This window comes from Silurus aristotelis (genome assembly GCF_946808225.1).
Source record: "Silurus aristotelis genome assembly, chromosome: 19".
Classification (NCBI taxonomy): Eukaryota; Metazoa; Chordata; class Actinopteri; order Siluriformes; family Siluridae; genus Silurus; species Silurus aristotelis.
Genome location: NC_139592.1, coordinates 7318917 through 7345214, shown reverse-complemented (window position 1 = coordinate 7345214; position 26298 = coordinate 7318917). Strand labels below are relative to the sequence as shown.

The window sequence follows — 26298 nt, the reverse complement described above, 5'->3', positions numbered from 1 at the left end:
AGAAAAATAACACCTTGCATCAGCAGTCTGCTTACTGGAAGCCCACCACAGAAGTAAAATGTGTTTTTCAATGGGCGTAATTTTTTTTTATTTTTTTGGGGGGCGGGGGGTCTGAATAATAAGTTGAACTAGACTAACCTCCCTGTGGGGCCATAATCATAAAACTGCATGCAGATTTAACCACAAATGGAGCTTCCTTTATTCTCCCACAGGAACACACTTCTGTCTCATTTATCACATAAACAGAGGAAATATGTCAGATACACGAAACTGATGTAAGTACTAACTGATGTTAGTAAGTTGAATCTTTGCACAAGCACATGTTCCCATGGCCAAACTATAATAAACTACACTCAGTTATTGGACAGAATATTACAACTATTACACATGCAACGTTACTTTGCCTGATATGGACCAGGCGCAGTTAAATCGTGTAATCAAACTGCACTTATACTTCCACTAAGAAATCAAACAACAGCTCAGATATAACAAAATAAAGAATATAAATCTAAAACTATATCACCGACACACATGCAAATTAAGTATCATGAAGCAACACAGGTGAGAGGAGGGGAAAAGAGCAACCGTGCACCATTCAGTCAAGCTATACGATTTTAGGGACCGTCATCATTGTGGTGTAAAACGTAAACGTTAAAGTTGTTCTCGAAATGTTTGACTGTTTCACCTAAACAGCTCGCTAACACGAAAAGTGGAAACGCGTCTCTTGGAAATGTTATAACCACACACAGAGAGAATGAGTGATATGAGAAATTGCTGGTTTGGTCTTCCGTGTTAGTTTTGTTTTATATAGACGATCCCTAACGTGCGGAGCGCGTGCACGGGGTTCTTCTGCTACTGCGTTGACTTGTCACTTTCCCACTCTGAAATCACCAAGGATAACTCTGGTGCTTGACACACATCAACGGATTGGAAATTGTAGAAGAAATCTGCACTGCTGAATGTTTGAGGGGGGGGGATTTAGACCACTTGGATTGAAGGGACACTCTGGCATTCTGACTGTGAAGAGCGTATGCTTGAGTTTAATATGGATTAACAGAGCAGCCGGCGAGGCTCGTACAGGCAAGTAACACACGTTTACATTTCCTTTTTCTTACTGTCCTATTTCTGCCGGAGAGGAAAAAAAAACTCAATCAGGCCTGGATCTGTCCTCTACTGAATGGATCAGGAATAATATATCTGGTGTGAGCAAAAAAAACAACAAAAAAAAAACAACTAATCTTTATCAACATTTTCTTATCATTGCGTATTTAATGCAACATTCAACAATGCAACATTCTTCAATCATCATAATGCGCCTTTATGTATTTCTGCCAATCTGATGGCCAAAACATGCACCACTACATAATAACTTGTGTATTTTTCCCCCCTCTAGCCAGCTATGATGCTTGTAACCTTATATACAAACAGCCCGAGAAAGTCATTGTGTGTGTGTGTGTGTGTGTGTGTGTGTGTGTGTGTGTTAGTTAATGCATCATCGCTTAATTATACTGCTTCCTGCTATCAATATTTACTGTGTTTGACTTCAACACTGGATTCACATACACACACGTCTACCACTCCAACATACACACACTTAAAAAAAAATAAATAATACAAAATACCCACATTTAACATTGCTAATTCCATTTATCATCTGACCTACAGTACCTTTTTCTGAGTTAGATCTAAAAAAATAACTATTCCTAGCCCTAGTCTGTTATCTGGATAGGATTTTTGCTTCACTGGGTTGTGACAGTGTCTTTTACATATTGCACTTGTTTTTTGTCAAGTCTGAGGTGTGTGTTTGTGTCTGTTTGTGTGCTTCAGTGCAGTTGCCCGTAGATGAACGACCCTCACCATGCCGCCGGGGATTTACTGCGACCTGCAGGATGTGTGGGAGAAGGAGGGTCGGGAACAGGTCACCATGGAGTTCCTCCTGCCAACGGGCATTTATCTCAGTTTTCCCGTAGCATGCAGCGAAACCATTGCCGCAATTAAAATGGTAAATAAAGTGGTGTTGGTTGCGATGTAGGGTGTTTAAATCTTGTATCTTAAAATACAAGGAAGTTGAAATCATATAGGTTTTTATTATGTTTGGGTTTGTTGCAGTAAAATGTGTATTTTCTTGGACTAGGATTTAATTTTGAGTTTTTCAGATTATTTTTTCAATAACATTTTTTTATTATTTATCCATCATTTATTTAATATTAATATATTATATATTATTTTTATTTTTTATTAAATAATAACTTTTAACCCAACTGGCCTACATACATAACGTACTGGTCGCTATGAGGAAATTGTGTGAAGCGTTGTTCAGACTCACATTTGCTCTAAAGATTGATCTCGCATCAGTACTGTAGAACTGTACCCAATAACCTTTTCTGAAATCAGAAACACTGTTCCCGCTCATCCCTGAACAGTTGTAAAAGAGTACAGAAATATAATCCTACTATCTGGTGGCACCCAGAAGAGAACGGATTCCCTTTTGCCTCTGGTTCCTCTCAACATTTCTTCCGTTTTGTCATGCCATGTAGCTTCTGGTTTGCTCACTGGGGATCTAAATATCCATCTGCATTTCTTTCAAGCTGCAATATCAGTAGTTAGACAAAAATCTATATTAATAGCAAAAATTATATTCCTTAAAAACAATTCTAACCGGCCTGAATGTTTGTCAGATGTTGTGGAGGAATGCCCGGAGTGAGCCTCTGTTCAGCATCCTGAGCAGTCCCGATGCCTATGTGTTTACCTGCATTAACCGGACAGCAGAGCGTGAGGATCTCGAGGACGAGCAGCGGCGTTTGTGTGATGTGCGGCCCTTCCTGCCTGTCTTCAGACTCGTTGCTCGTGAAGGAGACAGAGTGGAGAAGCTCATTAACACCCAGATCAGCCTGCTCATAGGGAAAGGTCTGATATTGGATTTCTGCTCCGGCTTGTATTATAGCACTTTGGGACAGTGAGGGCAGCCAGTCAGCGGTCAGATATAACTTAAGTCTAGCCAATGAAAATATTTATTGTTATGCCATTACATGTGTACACATCCACATGCCAGAGAAAGCCTTTGTTTAATTGCGGTTTAATCATTATTGCAGCCACAAGCATAAAAATGAGAAATTATTTACAAAATAAATAGAAGACGTGTAAGTTTTGCACTAAAGAATTTAATCTGCTAATTTACAAACTGATTAACTGGATGCTCTCAGATACTGAAGTGATTAGTGCTTTATTAAATCAGATGTTCATTACGATTGTGCTTCATTAAGTTTTGTGATACGAGTGCCAAGTGATCATTTATTAATTTAATATGAACTTTTAATATATATATATATATATATATATATATATATATATATATATATATATATATATATATATATATATATATTTTTTTTTTTTATTACATTTTCTTTCTTAAAATTAATTCAATTGCTTGACTAAATGAAATGTTTATATGGATTTTTCAAATGACCTGGCAGTGGGACACAACACTGTGCATCCAGGCCCATATTGCAACATAAAGGGACCGCAACAGGAAGTGTAAAACGAGTTCAATGTAAAAGAAAACCTACCCTTTTAGTGGAATGACAGTTATTGCATATAGAGTATGTGCTGAAGACATTTTCTGTTCTGTTGAAGGATTTGGCTTTATATCTGTTCAGGATGATTTCTAGCATGCTGTTCTTTTTTTCTTGCTTCATCTGTATATTTTTGTCTCTTGTGTTTGTAGGCCTGCACGAGTTCGACACTCAAAAGAACCATGAGGTGAACGAGTTCCGGGCAAAAATGCGCTCCTTGTGTGAGGAGAAAGCTCAGGATCGGCAGCGGTTGCTATGGCACCAATGGATGAAGTACAACTTTCCGTGTGATTTGGAGCCGATCTCCGTATCGGCTCAAAGTGGGAAGTCGCATGCAAGCGCCAAAAAGATTTTTATCAACGTCAAGTTTGAGGCCAGCGAGGTGAGTCAGTGTGGTTTATGGAGTCCATCTGCATTGTTTCTCAGTACGTCCCACGATGGTTTCATTAGCAAGGCTTCGTAACCTTCGGTGCGTCTGCTTGTTGTGAGACATTCCTCTAGCCTGTAGTGTGTAAGCTTCTCACTTTTTTTTGCACTGCTAATTTTAGAACGGCATATTTGAAACACTTAAAAGACATTTTGAAGCAGCTGTAATGGCGCACAACAGTGTGTGCACTTGCACACGAGGCCTGGTGACCCAGATTTCCTGAATGAAGAATTGTGTAAAGTAGTATATTTATACAACAACATGTTGCGTGTGAATCCCCCACCCACACTGCCTGTACCTTCAACTTTGCAATCCATCTGTACAATAAGACAGAGAGTGTGAGGTGTTTGTCAAAGGAAAAAAAAGTCCAGCACACGTGTTGCAGTTTTAAATGCCAACTAATATCACTAGAAGCATATCAAAATCCTAACTCTTCAGTGCACGAAACAGTGTTTAAGTACTTTCCAAACTGTCTCATTTCTTTGCTTTTAAGTAAGAAATTAACGACTACAGTGCATAAAGAAAAAGCGAAAAATAATCAGTGACATGGTAATGATGCAAAGCCTAGATGTAGTGATACAGTTACAAGCCTAGAGTTGATTCTTTACTAATAACAGCACATCATGTAGTAGTTTACTTCTCTATGCAAACGATTGACCTTTTACAAATATTACGCATTTTTTTAAAAGCCTAGCTACAGTTCGATTTTGTTTTAAGAAGCTTCAGCAAGACAAATTAGTTCCTGTTATCACTTACGTTGTAGCAACTCTGAACAGCTACACCCTCACTAGCCTCTATTAGCTTCTCTCTTTTGAACTTAATAAGACCCAAAAAAAAAAAAAAACATTCAGTGGTGGAAACACTGGAGACTCCTTATATAAATATTTAAAAGAAAAACCTTAAAAATCCCATATCCAGTATTCTAGATGAAACTTAAACATTATAGAACACACTTAAGATGATTCAAATCCGTTTTTGCTGTATACACCATAACATTAGAATGAGGGTATTATCAGAACGCTGTGTTTTGAATTACAGAGCTGTATTTTCAAAGAAAAATAAACCAATTCAAAACCACCTTTGTAGGAATGTGGTATTACAAATGAAGCATTAAGCATTTTCTCTAATCATTTTGTTTACTGTTGCCTTTTAAAGGAGAGCTTTATGCTGCAGTTGGACCCAAAGGATTTGCCTATAGTTTTGATGAAGAGTGCACTGAGGAAAAAAGCCACGGTATTCCGACAGGTCAAACAGGAGAAGCCCGAGGATTACACCCTGCAGGTCAACGGGAGATGGGAGTTCATTTACGGGGAATACCCACTGTGGAGGTTTAAGGTAAGTGCGCTAATATAGTATTGGTACTTCTGACATTTGCTATGATATAAAAAGAAAGCAGCAGACTTGTGCACGTCTAGCAGCTTCTGCAGAAAGTCTAAAGAATAAAACACTGTAGGTTTGTACCTGTGAACATTCCTTTAACACCATGTCAAGTTCTTTACACTCGTTCGATAGATGTAACAGATTCAGGGTACTGTTGAAGCATATCTTTTTTTTTTTTTTTTTTTTTTTTTTAGATATGTTAGAAATAGTGACATAGAGATATAGGTTATTTTATATTAATCGTCATGATCAAAGTATAACTGGACAGTCCCTTTAGTTTTAACCTTCCTTTCATAGATTCACATGGTTCCACAGAGAAATGATTTATTTCCTCTATGAAAATGCATTTGCTATTCATTTCAACATGAGTTGTGTGTGTGTGTGTGTGTGTGTGTGTGTGTGTGTGTGTGTGTGTGTGTGTGTGTGTGTGTGTGTGTATATATATATATATATATATATATATTTATTGTGTGAGAGAGAGAGAGAGAGAGAGAGAGAGAGAGAGAGAGAGAGAGAGAGAGAGAGAGAGATTTCTATAGATAGATAGATTTCGTGAGCTCTTGCATTTTAAACATTTGTCAGTACCTTGTAATTTATTTATGGCAAAAGATAAATGACATCAGAATATTATTGTAAATGAAAGCTATTTTCCCAGCGTGTTGTCTGAAACTCTATTCAATAACTATCATCATGGATTAAATTTCCATCTGGTTTTGTAATGTCGTACAAAATTCAAGGTGGGCGATTAACTCCTGCTTATTAGCAATATAAACAATTTTGTGTGGAAATAAAAACACAGAACCTGTTTGCACATGCTGTTGGCAGATGTGTGTACATAATGTATACCTATATGAAAGAGGTGGACGAGGCCCAAAAAAAGTAATAAAATAAACAAGTATATAAAAAGAAATATATACATACTGTATATAAAATTGGAAAATTATTTTCTGTAATATGGGTGTTTTTTACCCGAATATAAGGACCAAGATTTAAAAACCTAATACTTTTATTAATCTTGCTTCATCTCAGCATTTTCTGCTTGGTCATAAGAACTTGTTGTAATTAAACTGATGCAGCAACGACTTTCAAGCATACATGTGTTTTGGCTTGTCTGGCACTGCTGAGGCAGTTGTTGATATTGAAACTGCCTGTACCTGCAGAGATGACTCATCCACCTTTAGTAGGCTTTTAAAAGTCAACTACAGAGAGTGTAATGTGATTTGAGCTGCATTACACTAGCTAAATGAACAGGCTGCAAGATTTGATGTTGATGACTCTTGTCCTGGTCTTGCTCTGGTCTGGGTCAGTGACGGGAGTAAAGCAGACCCCACTCTCTAATGCTTGCACACATCCCTTCTTTTACGTCACACAGCCTACTCTGCTAGAGGAAAATCTTAATCACGTGGCTTACTTTTTTTTTTTTTTTTTTTGGTCTTGGCAGTACATTTTCTCGTGCTTGTACGGAGGCCTGACTCCCCATCTGACCATGGTGCATCACTCCACACTCACAAAATACCAGGAGGAGCAGGGAGGCTTGAATAACCATGTCTCCAAGTGCCGCTCTCAGTCTAAACCACCGCCTCTGCCCTTGAAAAAGGTAAAAGAAGGTTATTGCACCAAAAAAACAAAAAACAAAAAAACAGCTCTTATTTACAAGGGAACTACTTTCTCCACCTTCTTCCTCATATCGCTGTCAGAAACACTGAACTTCTTAGAATTTAGATCCTTGTGAATAAACAGAATCCTTTACTTTATTTCTGTCTTATTATCAACAATGTTTCAAATTTGAACAGTTTAAACAGTAAAGGGGAATCTATATATCTATCTATCTATATATATATTTTTTGTATGAAATCTCTGCAAAAAAAAGCTTGCAAACCCCACTTTATAGATCCTACATATGCCATCATTAGTAAATGTCAGTGAAAGCTTTATTGCAGAATGCACAGCATTGTGGGTAATTGTGTGGATATTTTAAGATTTTTTGAAAAACTGAAATCTGCTTACAATTAATTTTGATATGTGCTCACACTGCATGTGGTGGGAAAAGCAGTAAAATAGTATTAAACCCTAAGTGAAGCTCGGTCCAAAGCGTTGCGTATTGTTTCAGTTCCTCTTTTGCCATTTTTGCCAAGTTTTGTTTTGTCATTAATCGAAAGAATTGCTATCACCTTATTTATGTGTCTTGGTTTTGACAGTTCAAACCTTTATGGAGAGAATAGTATATTTGTAGAATATTTATCATGTGTTTCATATTTTGAAATTAAATGTCTGGGCGTCTTTCAACAGCAAAACACATCATCTCTATGGTCCATACATGAGCCCTTCTACATCCACCTGCTGCAGGGCACCAGGGTCAACGCCGACGAGAGCATGAAGGTCAGGCCTCTGTTTTATTCGTGTTAATTGTTAGCATAATTCTGTTGTTTACCAGGCTTCTAACTGTAGCATGCAGCCCGAAGTTGAAAGTCGTGAAGTGCGGTCATGTGACTCTGACCACATTTCCCATAATTCATCGCAAAGCGGTTGAGTAAAACATCAAAACAGGAAGTATCTATCGGGCTTTCAACGCTCTCTTGGGCCTAGATTCTTAGAAAAGGACAGCAGTGTTGCTCACACTCGCCACTTGCTTTGCCGCTTTTTTTTTACTTGTCAGAGAAGTGAAAAGTCATGCAGGGTCGTTGTTACAGAAGAATAAACTTAAATAGGAGGTCAAAATTAGTTTCCGATTTCATTTCCAATGAAACGTGAAATATTCATTGTTGAAATGAACTGTGCAAGTGCATGGTGTGAAAGCATTAAACAGCATTTTTTGTCATGCAGCATGAAATAGAACATGAGTTGCCCTCGGCTGATGTATGTTAATGTATACTTTATTAAGCCCGAAGTGCCTGTTAATTTCCGGATGTCACCCCCATGACTCCAGATAGATTTGTCATGTCTTACAATTACCAGTCCTGTCTGCTTCTGCCACCAGAGGTTCTCTGTGGTAGCCTTAGGGGAAACACTCCCCTTAAATATTTCCTCTTTGCTATTATGGAGAGCTTTCTATTCTGGTTAATGATAAAGCTGGGAAAGTGGCCAGCTCTGTGCTAGTCACGAGGCCTTGTAGCAATCGGTCAGTCAGTCATTCATTCATTTTTAACTGATCCTGTCAGACATTGATGCAACCGTATTTCCTTTCCTTCCCCATTCCCCTAAACACTGGTAAACATACCAGCATTATATTCAACCGTCTCTTGTTGCTGTTCTTTTCCACTCAGCTGGTGGTGCAGGCAGGCCTTTTTCATGGCAGCGAGCTTCTCTGCAAAGTGGTGACCAGCAGTGAGGTCAGCGTGTGCTCAGATCCCGTGTGGGACCAGAAGCTGTTGTTCGACATCTACCTGTGTGACCTTCCTCGCATGACACGCCTCTGCTTTGCCCTCTATGGTGTGCTGGACAAGCCCAGAAAGCAGCGGTCAACCAAAAAGAAGAACAAAAAGGCTGTAAGTTTCTAAAAACAAGCAACATCCAGATCATTTTTGTCTAAAAGAGAAAAAAAAGCCTTAGACCTGTGCCTGGGCTGACCAGTGTAACTGATGGAGATCTTTACACGTCAAGAATGTGTGATGTGTGTTAGGCAGAGTGTGATAGTCATATCAAAACCCCCCTGACCACACACAGTCATTTTAGTAGAGGCAAAAGGGGGGATGCCATAGCAAGTTTACAGGTGGCTGTGGCTGTGTGTGTGTGTGTGTGTGTGTGTGTGTGTGTGTGTGTGTGTGTGTGTGTGTGTGTGTGTGTGTGTGTGTGTGTGTGTGTGTGTGTGCGCGTGTGCGCGTGTACATTTGTTTATGAGGATTTGTACCAGCTACTTCTGCTTTCTTGGCCACTTCCCTTTCGTAGTACTGGTAGAGAAGTCTGCTTAGGCTGAGGCGAGGAAACGAGAATTGCCTCTCTGTCTGTCTTCATGCCTCAGTGTGTTTATTTTAAACACCACAAAGCCACGTTTCACTGGGTTTAAGGTTAAATATACATTGTAAGGACACTAACAACAACATTAGTTGCAGGGAAAACAACAGAATGTTAGGCTTAAAACTGTTTTTTATTTCTTTTTTGTTTAATGTATATGATCTGGGTGGTTCTAAAAAAAAAAGAATTCACAAAACAGTAGATTTAATAAATACAGTGAAAATTCTATCAGATATGAGGCTTGTTTACTGTGTAAAATTTTTCAGCATATCATTAATACTACAAATACATTATTAACATGCAAGCTTAAGTTGCGTAATGGTGAACATGGAGCTGGATGATATGACAAAAATAATATCAGTATCATGATAAATTACGCCATTATACACTTTTTCTGAGATGTTGCAGATATCTGTAATTCTTTTTTTTACTATGCAGACCAAAACACGTTTTTTTTTTTTTCACGGAAAATAATAAGCGAATAAATACTGTCATTTATCTTTTAATTGTATTTTATATATTTTTTTATCTTTATTTTTTAAAGAAGCTAAACAAGTTTTTCCTTTCAAAGTATATAATTATGTTATGGGTTCAGGGTTATGGTATCGACTTAGAATTAAGGAACAAAAATGATTTGGTGAAATAAAAGTCAGTGGGGGGAAGAAAAAAAAACAAAACTTTTTTGTCATAATGAAATCTAATATTTAAAACATTATTATATTAGATACTTTCTATGCAATATGATTTATAATTATTTTATTAGTGCATAAAAAGTTGCTGGCTTAGCAATTGTTCATATATATATATATATATATATATATATATATATATATATATATATATATATATATATATATATATATATATATATATATATATATATATAAACTCACAGTTACCAAGTTAATAGGGTACATAATTCCTTTAATTTTATCAAAGAATATTTTACTTTAACACCTAACTGGTTTCATATTCCTGTAAGGGACGCTGAAACTTGTATAATAAATTACTGGTGTATCATCACAGAAATGTCTGTGTAATTGATCACATCTATAATATAAATTATATAAATATTGTATGACAACCTCTGTCTATGTTTTATAATCTGTTTTAATTGAATAATATTTGGACTTTTGAATGGCTGTTTTATTGCTTCCTAAATCATTTATTTGTTGTCATTTTTTGGTAACTAGGATTTAAATCGAATGTTACAATCTCCCTTTAAGGCCAGCTCCTTGAGAAAGATCATATGCACCAAAAATATTTCATAATCACATGCATATTATACAAAACAGAAGAACAGATTAGATTATGGTTATGCTTATAAAAGCATGATGAGGCAACATTGCTGACATTTAGGACACGTGTTATTAATAAAAATTAAAATGAATAACATCATTGTTGAGCCAGTGCACTGGGGTGTAATGTCAAATATTTAGTTCGAGTTTCTTTTTTATAAAATTTGAGCCGTACAGAATTAGGAATTCATTTTGTAAAAACTTGTGTTGTTGTGTTCGATTAAAAAAAAAAAAGAGTTATGTATAAATGTGCATTTTTCAGGACTGTCCTTTGGCCTGGGTGAACACCATGTTGTTTGACTACAAGGACCAGTTGAAAACAGGAGAGATCTTCCTGTCCACATGGCCTTCAGCACCAGGTCTGACTAGCATTTTCTTTTTACACACCTAATTATTTCTATCCTTTATACAAATACAATTAGAAGATGATGTAGAGATTTCTGTTGTCTGACATTTTCTGTGAAAATAATATTAATATAAATGTTTATTTTTTCTTTAGATGACAAAGGAGACCTGCTGAATCCAATGGGCACAGTGGAGAGAAATCCCAACATTGACAGCTCTGCAGGCCTCCACATTCGCTTCCCCAGTTTCAGACCACATCCCCTCTACTACCCCACTCTGGAAAAGGTAAACCGGGCCTCAAATATATATATATATATATATATATATATATATATATATATATATATATATATATATATATATATTTGCAATAACTTTCTAATTACAGTAGCCTGACATTACTAATTGTAAATAAAGTAATGTGTTCTGCGCCCCCCCCCCCCATTTCTTGTTTTTTTTCCTAGTTGAATGAAGTAAATGGTGAGAAAGCAGTTGTCTCGAAAGAGGAGGTAAGAAGCAGAAAGTCTTTTATTGTCTTTTTTAATATGCAGTCATATTGTATGTAATTGTATTCCATATATATCGTGATCTTACTTGGGGTTGAACCTCCACAGCATCTGAAACTGAAAGAGATAGTGGACAATAAGAACCACACTGATTTCTTTGAGGATGAGAAAGAGCTGCTGTGGAAGTTGCGTGGGGAGGTGAGAGCAAATTACCCAGAGAGCCTCTCCAAACTGCTACTCATCGCCAAGTGGAATAAGCACGAGGACGTAGCGCAGGTACCACAGTCACGATCCGCTGCTCGGAATTTACAATTTTGACTCCGAAATAAATAAAAAAAAGTAAATGTTAAGTATCTTGAATATTAATTCTGCACTATGAGTGGCTATTTAATTTTTTGGAAATCTGTGATATTGAAGGCGTTAACTCAAATGGTCAGACTTTCCCTGTGTCATACTGTAACCCTTCCATTATAACGTCTCTTTTAATTAATTCAATTAATGCAAAAGCAAAAACCTGTTGAATGCTGAGAAATTCTGACATTCATGTAAATATTTTGTTCCTCTCTTCATACAAGTTGTTGCTTATATAAAAAACCAAACAAACTTTTTATTACATTTTTAAAAATGCAAAATAAGAGCTGTTTTTACTACTGGTGTTAGATTTTTGGATCTCACCTGACATAAAACATTAATAAAAATACTTCTGTGTACTTTTATTGCAGTGTACATTATGAACCAATAACCACAAACCGAGCATGTTATTGTAATCTGAGATACTTAGAGATCTTAAGTACCTGTTTTACTGACTTGGGACTTGACATGACATTAACTTTTTGGACTTTAATCCTTGAACGTGACTCACACTTCAAACTCTACAATGACGTTTAGTGCTATTTACGAAACGGACATATTGCGAGATATTAAAAAAAGCCACTGTTGAACATACAGTATGCACACATTTTTGTCAGTATATGTATAATTTCTTACATTTTAAGATTTTAGATTAAATATGCAATGTAATCTAATGTAGTGATAGAGAATAGTGATTTGCTAAATTATGCAGTTTCATTGTTGGATTGAAGTTTTATGTGTTGTAGTGTAGCAAAGGCTTGGATTGGAATCACAGCTTTCCTCAGGTTTTAATACACTGAGCTGTGACTCAAGTATTTCACTTAAAAGTGATTTCTTACCATCGAAAATAAAAGCACTACCAAGTGTTTAGTTCAGATTGAACAGGATTCTATATAAAGGCTACCATTCATTGTTGCGAGGTCAAATTTCTCAAGTTCTGCACATGGCACTTCCATCATCAGTGATTAATCTAAGATTGAAAAAAAATGCATTGAGGCGTAGACGGTACGGCTTGGGGTCACATGACTTCTCAGGCTCATAAACAAATCAGATCCATTCAGTGTCCAATTCGAATGATCAAAATGAGAGTATGATGTTTTATCTAGAGGCTAATTGAAAGGTAGAGATTGTTGTATTGCAGAGTACGTATGTAGAGCTAGTGTCTCTCAGTGACACACCTTGTGTTTGTTCTAGATTGTGGCTCTATTACGGAAATGGCCGGAGCTGCCAGCTTTACATGCTCTGGAGTTGCTGGATTATAGCTTCCCCGACCCCCACGTCCGCTCGTTCACCATTCGCTGTCTCATGAAGCTGCGGTAGGTGCTATGTCACCATATAACTACACTTTCATGCTGTACAGAAATATTCACCGGAAAGAACCGCAGGTCCGTATAGATATGGGCATGCGGTTAATTGTTTGACATTTGCATTCGTCCCGGCTGGGGCAGAGTTTTGTACTTTGTATAATGATATGAAGGAAGAAAAAAAAATGTTACCCCAAGACATTCAATGTATTACAAGTAACACGCATTAACAAACAATTTTTGTAGTCTTTATAAGGTACTTGCTAGTACCACAGTTGACAGAAGAAATTTAACATCACATTCATTTTCTTCATCAACAGTGATGATGAACTCTTCCAGTACCTCCTGCAGCTGGTACAGGTTCTCAAGTATGAGCCATACCTGGACTGTGACTTGACCACATTTCTCCTGGACCGAGCTTTGTCCAATAAGAGGATAGGCCACTTCCTGTTTTGGCATCTCAGGTAAACTTTTTAATTCTAGAATTAAAAACATGTTTTCAACATAGGATGTTCTGTTGTGATTAAGCAATTAATTTTTTTTTGAAGGTCTGAACTTCATGTGCCCTCTGTGGGTCTGAAATTTGGCCTTATTTTGGAGGCTTACTGCAGAGGAAGCATCTACCACATGAAGAGTTTAATGAAGCAGGTAAGGATTGATATTTTTAGTCCTGTTTGATTTAGTACCAGATAAAGGTTGCATTGTCGATAAAGATAAAGGTTATTTGGCAGGCACCATGTGAACGAGTGTCTTCTAGGTCATTGTGTTTCAATGTTGCAAAGCTGCATTGTATATTCAGTTTACTTCCTGTTGTAGTCAATCAAATGCTTCCTCAGCTGAGGAATACAACATAGCTTCTGTTTTATAGGTACTGTTAAGCATCATATTTGTAAATCCAAAACCAACGTAAAGCCTTCAACCAAGCTGTTTGACCACCGCAAGCCACCAGAACAGTTTCATTGTATCACGGTGCACATTGTACAAGTCTCTGGAACTGTAATGTGTTGGTTGGTGTTATGATTGTAGTGGTGCAGAGCACGGCCTACAGTGTCGCTCAGAAATTCCCAAACTGGGCTGAGAGCTGGTCAATTCATTTGGTTCCTATCATTTTCACCAAACCTTTCAGTGAGTTTTCGAACCCTGTAGAAAAGAGGCACAGTCAACAAAATAAGACGGATTTGGAGCACTCCGGTCATGATATAATTGTTTCATGATGGGATAAATTTGTAGTAACTTTTCCTGTAAGAGAACAATCAGACTAAAGCCATATCCAGCGAAATAAAAAATTAAAGTCAACACCATTTTTTTATTTGTTGCAATTTTTTTTTTTATTGTCTATATTTAAAATCTATAGGCTTGTAGCTGTCTTCATATTCTTCAATATTGTTTCCTTAATCAGCCTAGTACATTTATACGTCCTTTGATTGCCAAGCGCATATACTGTAATGCAACACCTATGTCCTCGGATAAATGCTAGAACGTTATTGTATTGAATTTATAGGAATGATGAAGCGTGTGCTGTTTATCAGAGAGGCTGCAGAAAGCTCTCCTCTACCAGTCTGCAGATCTTAGTGACAGCATTAAAGTGTCTTCCTGAACAAGACAGTGAAACTGAATGCATGGCCTCTTTACTGTTCCTACGGTAGTCAGAATATTCACCCTGGGAAAATATGTAAACAGATTCAATACTAATACTCACATCGTTACCCAGACTCCCAGTGATGAAATGTCCTAGCTATGTTCATTTAAACTGATATATTTGGTGTGGTGCCTCAATAGTTAAAGCGTTGAGCTACTGATCAACCTCCGCACTGCCAAGCTGCCACTGTTGGGCCTTTGAGTATTGATTTTAACCCTATTTGCTCCAGAGGCACCATACCAGTGCTGACCTTGTGCTCTGACCCCAACTTCCAAACAATCCAGAATGTGCGAAGAAAAGATTTTTACTGTTAACACTTTGTTATTCTTTTTCCCTTCTTTTTTTTTTTTTATTAAATTCAAATACACTTGGCCCTTATTGTTTGTTTATTCTAATTATTCTAATCTTTTTTTTTTATTCTTTCTAAATACCCAAATGTTCATATGTTTAAAATTCTGCTATATAATCAAAAATGAAATAACCGAGGCATCGTGTTGTTTTCCGTCATTGCAGAATGAGGCGCTGAGTAAAATGAAAGCACTGAATGACTTTGTGAAGTCGGGCAGTCAAAAGTCAGCATCCAGGTCGCAAATTACCGAAGACATGAAACTGTGCATTAAACAGGACGCCTACTTGGAGGCACTGTCTGGCGTCGTGTCCCCACTCAACCCGAGCATCATCCTGTCTGAAATTTGGTACGGCTCACATCTAATTCTGCAGTATTCATTTTACCTAGAATGAAGGAATGCACCGATATTAAAGTCTCCAGAGAAAATGGTGGGCTTACAGGGTGACATATAAAGTCATTGTTACGGTACTGATATTTCACATAGAATTTCAAGATTTCAAGACATTCAGATTAAGTTACATGCTTATTGCAAAGCGTGTATGAAATACTAGTTTCATGTGAAGTCTCAATTGTTGAGTCATTAAGCTTTCCGTTTAAAAAAACAAAACAGGTAACACTGATGTATAAACAGTGACAGTGATCTTGAACTGTGCATAAGACATTTGGGCAAAAGAACATAGCAATATGTTCACACCGTGGCCTTAAAATCAGCAAGCAGCAGATAAAAGAAGTCACTGGCAACTGCTTTAAAAAAATATTATATTCCATCTATTGATCTCACTATTGATCTGGCTGATCAATACTTTCTGATAAAAAATTAAAAAAAACATCTGTGTGTGTGTGTGTATATATATTATATGTTATTATTTTTATAATAAAATCTAGCTCCGGGCCTTGAACCCTTTTCTACTCATCATAATAAAAAATGTTTGATGTGGTGAATTTTCTGTAAAGACATGCTTTTGGAAGGAGTCTCTAGTGTCAGCACTTTTTAATACTAAAACTGTAACTTTTTTACATGGGAAATTCTGTAGGTTGTTTTTGGTAACATGACTTGCTGAGTTTTCTCTTTATTTTTCACTTACGGCAAAAACAAAAGAGCCTAGTGAGCAAAGTGTTTGTTGGTACAGTTAATAAGCCATAACTATGACTAACTTGTGTCATGGATGTTCCACAGAATGATATGTAACAAGAAAAAATGTATAACCTTAATTGTTAAATCTGTATATATGCACTTAATGGTATAATTGGCAGACTGCTGTGGTATTAGAAGAATACTAGTCAAATTCTGACTAGTTTTTGCACAATTTTAATCATTTGGATTAGTTTTTGTAAATTTTTCTGTCATTTTGATTAGTTTTAGCCCATTTTTTTTAAATCAAATGGCTTAGCTTTAGTATAATTTTAATTCCAATTTTGTAATGACAGTGGTAGTTAAGTGATCAGTAGTTAAGATGTTGGACTTTGCACCAAAAATACCAGCCAAACCCGAGCTGGCATTGCTGGGTCCTTGAGCGAGGCTCTTAACCCTTAACTGCACAGGTGTATATATGATATGTTATAATCATATATACACCTTAAAATGTAATATGTTTTTATTCAATCCTTAAAGGGGGGGATTTGTTCAGAACACCTGAATTATGCATTAGAGTGATTAACCTACACTGAGTATGTACTGTTTTTTTTTTTTGTTTGTTTTTTTGTTTTGTTTTTTTGGTAAATAATTAAAATGTTTGTTTTCTTTTAATTCTTTTTAATAGCACGGACCGGTGTAAGTTTATGGACTCGAAGATGAAGCCACTCTGGTTGATGTATAAGAACAAGTGTGTACAGTCAGACACTTTGGGCATTATCTTCAAGAACGGAGACGGTATGCAGGAAGACAACAAGCTTGTAAACAGCCATGTAGTTTTTAATTAAAATTCCCTTTTAATGGCTTTGTGCTGCTTTCAGATCTGAGACAGGATATGCTAACTCTTCAAATGATCCAGCTAATGGATGTTCTGTGGAAGACAGAGGGGCTGGACCTTAGGTTTGTACTTATCTCTTGAAGCGCTCGCATTCACTGTATGTCGGTTTTCTTAGTGAAGATTGGAGATAAAATATAAATAAATGTGCTGTAGTCAAAATCTAAAGCTGACACACATAATCTGTCAACAGACCAGTACTGTCTTCTTATCGTTTTCTGTTTTTGTACAGAATGATCCCATACGGCTGCTTGTCCACTGGGAATAAGACTGGTCTTATAGAGGTGGTAAAAAACTCTGACACCATTGCAAACATCCAGAGGAATAAGAGCAACAGCGCTGCCACTGCGGCCTTCAACAAAGATGCTCTTCTCGACTGGCTGAAATCTAAGAACCCAGGGTGAGCACATCAGACTCGAACATTTTTAACAGCTGCTGTAATTAATTCAATAGATTACTAAAATTAAGGAGGTATATGTGAGATGTTTTCATTTAACTGTACCCAACCACCATTACCTACATGTACTTGCAGTGTTTATCAGTTTTAATGCTGAACGCAACACTCTGGGTTTGACTCACAACTTAACCACAATATGTTTATGATCACTGTGATAACTTATGATGTACTTATTGTTTGTTTATGATCATTATGGCTTCTAAGATATTAGACAAAGAGGCCATTTCTATATAGTCACTGTGCACTAAAACTGTGTAGTTCAAAGATTGTTTATCACCATTTAGATGAATAATTTAGTAATAAAATACAATTTGTTTATGATAAAATACAAATTGTTTATGAATTTGTGTAGTAAAAAAAAGATTGTTTATGATCATTCATATTAATAAGACACTCTAGAGATCAAAACAATGGTCTGGTTAATGCTTAACATGCTAAATGTTAAAAAAAGAAAAAAGACCATTGTGATCGCTAACATGCTTTGTAGTTCTGCAAAGAGACAATGTGGCCAAACACTTGGTTGAAATGAAACCATTCGACCGTGCTGCCACTTGCTTGATCTGATTGAAGGATCCCTGACTTGAACATAAATTTTTTTTTCCTTCAACCGCATAGTCATATTGAGAGTCACGGTGGCAACAGCGAGGGCTGTTTGCACGTCTGTTCCCAGCTCCTTCCTGTCGATTCTGTCAGTCCAAGCCAGCACGGCCAACTAGGAAATACAAACATGGGCAAATTCTGGGTTGATCTGCTTAGTCATGTCCATAACATTTTCAGATACTCCCAGGGTGTATCTCTACTCTTATTGGATGCCTGAAACACATCAACTTGTTCCTCTTACCAACTCTGGGCTACTCATGGACTGCCAAACTACTAACACTATTATAAAAAATATCCTACTTAACTCAGTTCAATTGCTTCTTTTTGCAATCTGGTTCTTTTGCTCTCTTCTGATGATTGGTGACTATAGTTGCATCCCGGTGGCTCAGATCCCCATCTTATAGCTGTTCACCAACTCCGTACCTCCTTAACAAGTATGACATAATGCCAAAAACCAAATAAATCACTTTAGTTTTCCAAACTAATTTCCAAGTCCATAATCACATGTAGCTTGGACAGAACAACTTAAATCTTCTGATGAACTATTTGCTTATTGACGATATTTTATGTATATAAATATAAATATAATTATGTATATAAAATATAATATAATATTATATTATGGATACTGTCTAGAAGTTTGACTGCAACACTGTAGTGAATTCACTCAAGTCTGCATATGTGAAATATTATTTTTTTTTACCTAGTCTAGCTATATTGATCAAATTAAATCTGAAATTCCCAGTTTCGTTACACGGATTTTGGTTTCAGTCTTTTCTTGATTAGTCTCTCTGTGTATGTGGGATCGTTTACATGTAATGGTTCAGTGCACTTTATTTATCTTTGTGCTACTTTGCTTATAGTGCATCTGGAAAGTATTCACTATTCACTATTTTTCACATTTTGTTTTGTTACAGCCTTATTCCAAAATTGATTAAATTCCTTATATTTCTCAAAATTCTACAAACAATAACCCAAAATGACAACCTGAAAGAAGTTTGTTTCCAATTTATTAAAAATTTAAAAAACGAAAAAATTATTATATGTACTTAAGTATTCACAGCCTTTGCCGTGACGCTCAAAATTAAGCTCAGGTGCATCCTGTTTCCACTGATCATCTTTGAGATGTTTCTACAACTTGATTGGAGTCCACCTGTGGTAAATTCAGTTGATTGGGAATGATTTGGAAATGCACAAGCCTGTCTATATGAGGTCCCACAGTTACAGTGCATGTCAAAGCACAAACCAAGCCATGAAGTACAAGGATACAGAAAAATGTCTGCAGCATTGAAGGTCTCAATGCTGCAGAGTGGCCTCCATTATCCATAAATGGAAGAAGTTTGGAACACCAGGATTCTTTCTCGAGCGGGCCACCGAGCCAAACTGAGCGATTCATTTCTTTGTAGAGAGAGGAGAACCTTCCAGAAGAATAACCAAATAGGCCTGTATGGTAGAGTGGCCAGAAAGAAGCCACTCCTCAGTAAAAGGCAGATGACAGCCTGCCTGGAGTTGAGAAACAAAATTCTCGTCTCATGAAAGAAAGATTGAACTCTTTGGCCTGAATGCCAAGTGTCATCACCTGGCCAATGCCATCCCTACAGTAAAGCATGGTGGTGGCAGCATCATGCTGTGGGGATGTTTTTCAGTGGCAGGAACTGGGAGAGTAGTCAGGATCGAGGGAAAGATGAATGTAGCAATGTACTGAGCCATCCTTGATTAAAAACCTGCTTCAGAGCGCTCTGAACCTCAGACTGGGGCGACGGGTTCATCTTCCAACAGGACAACGACCCTAAGCACACAGCCAAGATAAAAAAGGAGTGGCTATAGAATGACTTTGTGAATGTCTTTAAGTAACAACCAGACTTGAACCCAATTAAACACCTCTGGAGAGATCTGAAAACTGTGCACCGACACTCCCCATCCATCCTGATGCTTGTGAGGTCCTGCAAAGAAGAACTGACCAAAAATAGATGTGCCAAGTGTGTAGCATTAAGCTCAAAAAGGCTTGAGGCTGTAATTGTTGCCAAAGATGCTTCAACAAAGTATTGAGCAAAGGCTGTGAATACTTATGTACATTTTATTTTCTTTTTAATAAATTTGAAAAGCTTTCAAACAAACTTCTTTTATGTTGTCATTATGGAGTATTGTTTGTAGAATCTTGAGGTAAATAATTAATTTAATCCATTTTGGAAAAAGGCTGTAAAAGTAGAAAATGTGGAATAGTGAAATGCTGTGAATTCTTTCCGGATGCACTGTAAGCACGCATATCTCATTGCGCTGTTGTTGTCTTTTTATGTATTTATTTTTTATGTTGGTAGTGGATGTTGAACGGGAAGGGCATTGATTGCTCCTATGAAACAAGAGACGTATTCCCATTATAGAAGTATCCAGTCCGCTCCCCAGAGACAAGGCTGATGTGAAGAAAGATCCCCCGGCTCATACTTGCTATAATAGCTCTGTGTATTTGATGCAAATGCAACGTTGTTGAGCGATATCTATTATTTATTCAGCGTTTGTTTATGAGGAAATGACGCGTCGCATGTGACGTGGTAAATAATTAAAACGGTGCCTTGATGCATAAGTCATGATTATTATTATTATTATTATTATTATTATTATTTTATTTTTGTGATCAGAAGGTGGCAGAAGTCGAGGTATTGAATCTGTTCTATTGTTAAATAGTTAAAGGTTTCTGTGGATGCAATGACAGACTTTCAGGAATTTATGGAATGACGTGGTCCAGGTTATGTGAGGGTGACTCATTAAAAAATTCAAGCCGTATTCGCTGTTATTTTTACCGTTTCTGCAGGGATCCATAAAGTCCCTTTAACTCTCACTATGTGAAAAGCTCGAAAAGAAAACGTTCATCTGATAAGGTGAACTAGAACTTCCTGTGACTCAGCACTTGTGTATGTGTGTGCAAATATGTATGTATGTGTGACAAGGAAAAACATTTATTACGTATTTACTCAAGTAGCAGCACTCCTGTTCCTGGCAGTGTCTTGGCTTGTTGATATCTTTGGACTTTGGCCAACCTGCACTGTACGCTGAATAAGTGCATTTGCAAAATACCAGGAATGAAAATGTAATCATAATAAAATTGTGTTCTCTCTCTCTCTTTTTTTTTTTTTTTAAACCAACAGGGATAAACTGGATCAGGCCATAGAGGAATTCACACTGTCTTGTGCAGGCTACTGTGTAGCTACTTATGTTTTGGGAATTGGCGACCGCCACAGTGACAACATCATGATTCGGGAGAATGGTCAGGTAGGGGGAAATATGTACACAGCTTTCTGACATTTCAGAGGTGTAATAGCCTTCTGCATCAACATTGTTCTGCACACCTCAAGGAGGCGGTATAGTGCAATATTGTAGAGATCATTATGATGAAATAATAATACCCCATTCGAATAGTTAAGTCTTAATTCTTTGCTTTGAATAAACAAAATGTGTTCTCAAATGTTTGATGGCATCAGTCTTATCAAATGTCTAGAGTCTATATGTTTGTAGTCCGTTACATGTTTTGCTACTTCGTGTAAACTGTGTTTTTTTTTTTCTTTTTTTTCTTTTTTTTAGTTATTCCATATAGACTTTGGACATTTTTTGGGGAACTTCAAGGCGAAGTTTGGGATTAACAGAGAACGTGTACCTTTTATTCTGACGTACGACTTTGTCCACGTCATTCAGGAAGGCCGCACGAACAACAGTGAGAAGTTTGAACGGTTAGTACCTGAGCATGGTGTTCACATGGTTTTATTCCACTTTATTTGATACACATCTGATCACACACTTCGTCGTTTGTTCAAGTCCCTCCCTCCAGACCCTCTCGGGTGTGATGGAGTTTAATAAATGGCTGTAAACATGTTCTGCATTAAGGTTCTCTCTCCTTTCTCTCCTGGACTCTGGCGCACATCGACGCTGTTTCACCCCTTGACATTGATATTCTGTTAAAGCATACTTTTGCACATTCCATATGGAGTAAATCATGACAAAAAGATCAAAACCAAGGTCATGATGTGACCCGAAGCAAATTGGAGTTGCTCTTACGCTATTATATCTTTTTGACTGTTCTTTGAAACAATTATACACACTTTCTTGTTAAGTAAAAATGCTACATAACAATGTATGTTAAACGTTTGTTAACAATGTATGTTAAATTTCGATTATTCGAAGCGTTCCTACATGTATCGGCTATTCAGCTGTTGCTATAGAAACGATAAATATTAGAATGAGTTTATTCATATCATAATGTGCTTTGTATTGATGTCAAAGCTATGATTATAGAATACCTTTGCCTAATCGAGAATTCAACGTGTTTGTGTTCCATAGTTTTCGTGAGTGTTGTGAACAGGCCTATAAAATCCTCTGTCGGAATGGAACTCTTTTTGTGAACCTGTTTGCCTTGATGAGAGCTGCAGGACTCCCTGAACTCAGTTCCTCCAAAGACATTCAGTACCTAAAGGTAAGATTCAATCAAAGTTGTTTAGCATATATACACATTAGGGCTGCATTAGTAACCGAGTGTTTTACCGATTACTCGTTCGATTAATCGAGAAATCGGATCTGAAGTACTTTTTCTTTATAAAAGAGCGATATGAAATATACAAGAGAAAATAAGACGGGTTTCTTTAAATGAACAAGTAATTTGTTTCCTTTTTAAAAATAATAAAAAATATAAAAAATTGTATTATTTCTAAAAAGGAAACAAATTACTTGCTGAAATTGCAAACAACAATATCCGAGAACTAAACCCATTTAATTGCCATATTACATCAAAATACAAATATAAAAAAAATATAAAAATAAATTTCATATTACTCTAAAAAAAAAAAGGTAAACGCACTGTATGGTGTTTTTTTTTTAAATGATCCCAAACTTTGGAAACTTTCTGACGTTCTCTTTGGCCTAAATCTCCACACTTCTTTGCTGTTTTCTCTCCGTTCCTCCATTTTTCATTCTGCGGCGTCTTCTGTGTTTAACTGTCCAGAGCGCTCCAGAGTTTAGCTGTTAGTGCGTCAGTAATAATAGTCTGGGGGGAAACACGGTGCTTCGTGTTTAGTTAAATGGATTAAACGAAGCAAACAATTTGCCTCGATGATTTTTTTTATTCGGATTACTCGAGGTATTCGAGGAATCGTTTCAGCCATAATACACATATACACCGACCGGCATAACTTTATAGCCAGTGATTAGGCATAACATTATGACCACCTGCCTAATATTGTATTGGTCCCCCTTTTGCTGCCAAAACAGTCCTGACTCATTGAGCATTAACTTCTTCAGCAGTTTGAGCTACAGGAGTTCGTCTGTTGGATCGGACTACATGGGCCTTAATGAGCCTCGGCTGCCCATGACCCTGTCGCCGGTTCACCACTGATTCTTATCTGAACTAATTTTGATAGATACTGATCACTACAGGCCAGGAACATCCCACTATAGCTGCAGTTTTGGAGATGCTCTGACCCAGTCTTCTAGTCATCACAATTTGGTCATTGTCAAACTCATTTAAATCCTTACGCTTTCCCATTTTTATGACGTACTTTTCCCATTTTTTTCTAACACATCAAAGTTCATGGGAGCTGAGCAGTGCCCAGTACTAGGATTTGAATGAATACCTTTAAAACATTTAAACCCTAACCACTTAATCACCACTTTCTAATAAGGTTCTTTTTGACATCATGAGCGAACAAAAAAGAATTGTTGTTTTTCCTTGCCACCTTTTCCGCCTTATCGACTACTGAATTAAATTCAAATGAGATAAGAAGGTTTTGAAATGAAATGCAATCAATGGTAATTATGTTATGTTTCTGGAACATTCCCAAAGGATTCCTTAGCACTCGGCAAATCGGAAGAGGAAGCACTGAAGAATTTTAAAGTGAAGTTCAATGAAGCTCTGCGAGAGAGCTGGAAGACCAAGGTGAACTGGATGATGCACACTTTTGCCAAAGATAACAGATGAACGCTGGCGTGTTGAAGCAGAGGCTTTGGCATGCCGCTCAATTCAAGTCCCATTTTGAAGCCAGAATTTAAACCAGTTCCAGAACTAGTTTCTTTGTAAAGTGGAAATTCCTCTGTTGTCGGTCTGTCTTCCTCTTTTTTTTTTTTTGTTTTGTTTTTGTTTTTTTTGTTTTTTTGTTTGTTTTAGTTGTTAAAGTCATTTCTAGCTACAAAATGGTGTACATCTGTATGACTCAGTTGTTTGAAGTGCAAAAGAAAACTCAGAACTGGCGCTAATTTATGCTCAACCGACCTGATGCTTTGTACAGCACTGGAAAATGTTTTGAACAAAAGCTCTGAAAAAGTGTATGTATTTATGACTATTAGATGTACAGAAGAGATCGACTACTGGCCAGGAGAAACGAGACACGGTTTCGGTGTGTTTCACAGAGTTTACATTCCATCTTGCGTAAAAAGTTTTACTTTATCTATTTGTACTTGAATGTTTTGGTTGTAAATATTTCTTGTGTTGTGACATGTATTTTGGTATTTAAAGTTTACGAGCAGTATTTGGAATAATCTTTTCATTATGTGTACAAAGGAAACTCATGAGATTCTTCAGAACGATGGATAATATACGACACAGCGTTAGAAGTGGGAGAGGAAAAGAAGAACTGAGCCTGAAATGTTTTGTGTCTTGGATATTTGTGACCTGTGGAATGAGATATTTATTAACATCTAAAGAACATGTTCTCCATCATTTGTACGTGTGGGGTTTCCTCGGGGTTGGCAGATTTCCTCCCATCTCCCAAAAACATGCTATGTTTCGAGGCTAAATGTTAAATAGGTTAACGTTTAATTGCACTTAGGCGTGAATGAGTGTTTGCGTTGCCCTGCACTGGACCTACGTCCTGTTTCCTATTTATCGTGTTTTCCCACCTGTTTCTCAGTGTTTTTGGGATTGGTTTGGAATTCACCAGGACAAGATGAATGAACACTTTAGAGGTCTGTTATCCAGACATATATTGACCCAGTATTTTCCACAGTTTATTGGCTGTGTGTGCACTCCACAAAGACAGATCAGTTGAATTGATCTACCTCTTTGGTAAATGTCTGAGCAGGGCAGAAATATTTTGTACTGGCAGTTTAGAGATTTGTTAACAGTTGGAAACAATATGTGCCTACGTTTGAGATTAACTGCACTCAAACACTTTTGAGTTACTTTTGTTTCTGTTAAAAAATAATAATAATAATCACACTCCTTAATATTTAAGTGCAGCTACTGTATGTATATTTGCCTTTTTTTTTTTTTTTCATTTGATGTTGATGTTCTGGTTAAATCTGCCTTATTTTCTTAATGTAAGCAGGAAAGAACATAATGTACCCTCATATGACTGAAGGTTATTAAATGTGTGGCTGTGGGCCAAAAAAGGTGACGATTACAAATGAGACAAGACACACAATGCATTTAGTTGACCTACATTCAGGCATATTGGCTTGCTAATAAGCTAATGCCAGGGTTAGCTGTTTTGGTAAATAAATGTACCAATACAATATAATGATGATGAGGAGGAGGAGGCTGGTGGTGACAACAATTGCAATGTGATTTCTTTGCTTCAAAATTTTGAACACTGTACATATTGCTCACTGACTAAGCTAATTTTATTTCTGTAGCTCCTTAACTAACTAAATTAACTAACTAACAATTAGGATGCTAGCATGCTATCAGAATGAAACAAAGTTATGTTCCTGGATTTTGCAGTCATTTAAATCCTGATATCTTAGAAATCCAAGAGCTAATGAAATATTTGAGGATCTACAGATTCCCCTCCATGGGAAGCTGAGAATGGTGTGCTAAAATAGGATTGAAATTCAGGACGCGAGTCACTTGAAGTGATCTTTGTCATCGCTTCCCACAACCTCATCACTTTCATGGTATTAAATTGATGGGGGTCAAATCGAATTGTTCCAAATTTGTTTATGGAAAAACATTGCAAAATTGATCATTTTACTAATCGTTTCCCTGGAACACTTTCCGCACCCTTATTTATTCATCAGCCTTTCTAATAAAATGCTGGCATAAAAGATCTGGAACTGGAGTCTGCAGTATTTTGGATTTGGATCTGTGAAATCCTTGTGTACAAGGATGTTGATAAATGTGCAATGCATAGTTTGTTTTTTAAACATAAAAAAAATCTTTGAAAACTTTTAA

General features: G+C 36.9%; 1 protein-coding gene across 4 annotated transcripts; it reads left to right on the top strand.

Moving 5' to 3' along the window:
- Positions 1-634: 634 nt before the first annotated feature.
- Positions 635-26298, top strand: pik3cd (phosphatidylinositol-4,5-bisphosphate 3-kinase, catalytic subunit delta). 4 transcript variants are annotated; one of them, XM_083569793.1, is made up of 23 exons: positions 635-1080; positions 1828-2002; positions 2679-2907; positions 3728-3957; positions 5158-5337; positions 6824-6979; positions 7672-7761; positions 8646-8867; positions 10894-10990; positions 11131-11261; positions 11441-11485; positions 11591-11758; positions 13028-13149; positions 13458-13601; positions 13686-13785; positions 15290-15471; positions 16886-16995; positions 17079-17157; positions 17325-17492; positions 21293-21416; positions 21726-21871; positions 22479-22611; positions 23974-26298. In XM_083569793.1, the coding sequence occupies exons 2-23, from the start codon at positions 1859-1861 to the stop codon at positions 24106-24108; spliced, it is 3135 nt and encodes a 1044-aa protein (XP_083425919.1). In that variant the 5' UTR covers positions 635-1080; positions 1828-1858; the 3' UTR covers positions 24109-26298. The 4 variants fall into 4 exon arrangements, with proteins under 4 accessions (XP_083425919.1, XP_083425920.1, XP_083425922.1 ...); XM_083569794.1 differs by having other exon boundaries at positions 821-1080; positions 1833-2002; XM_083569796.1 differs by lacking the exon at positions 2679-2907 and having other exon boundaries at positions 822-1080; positions 1833-2002.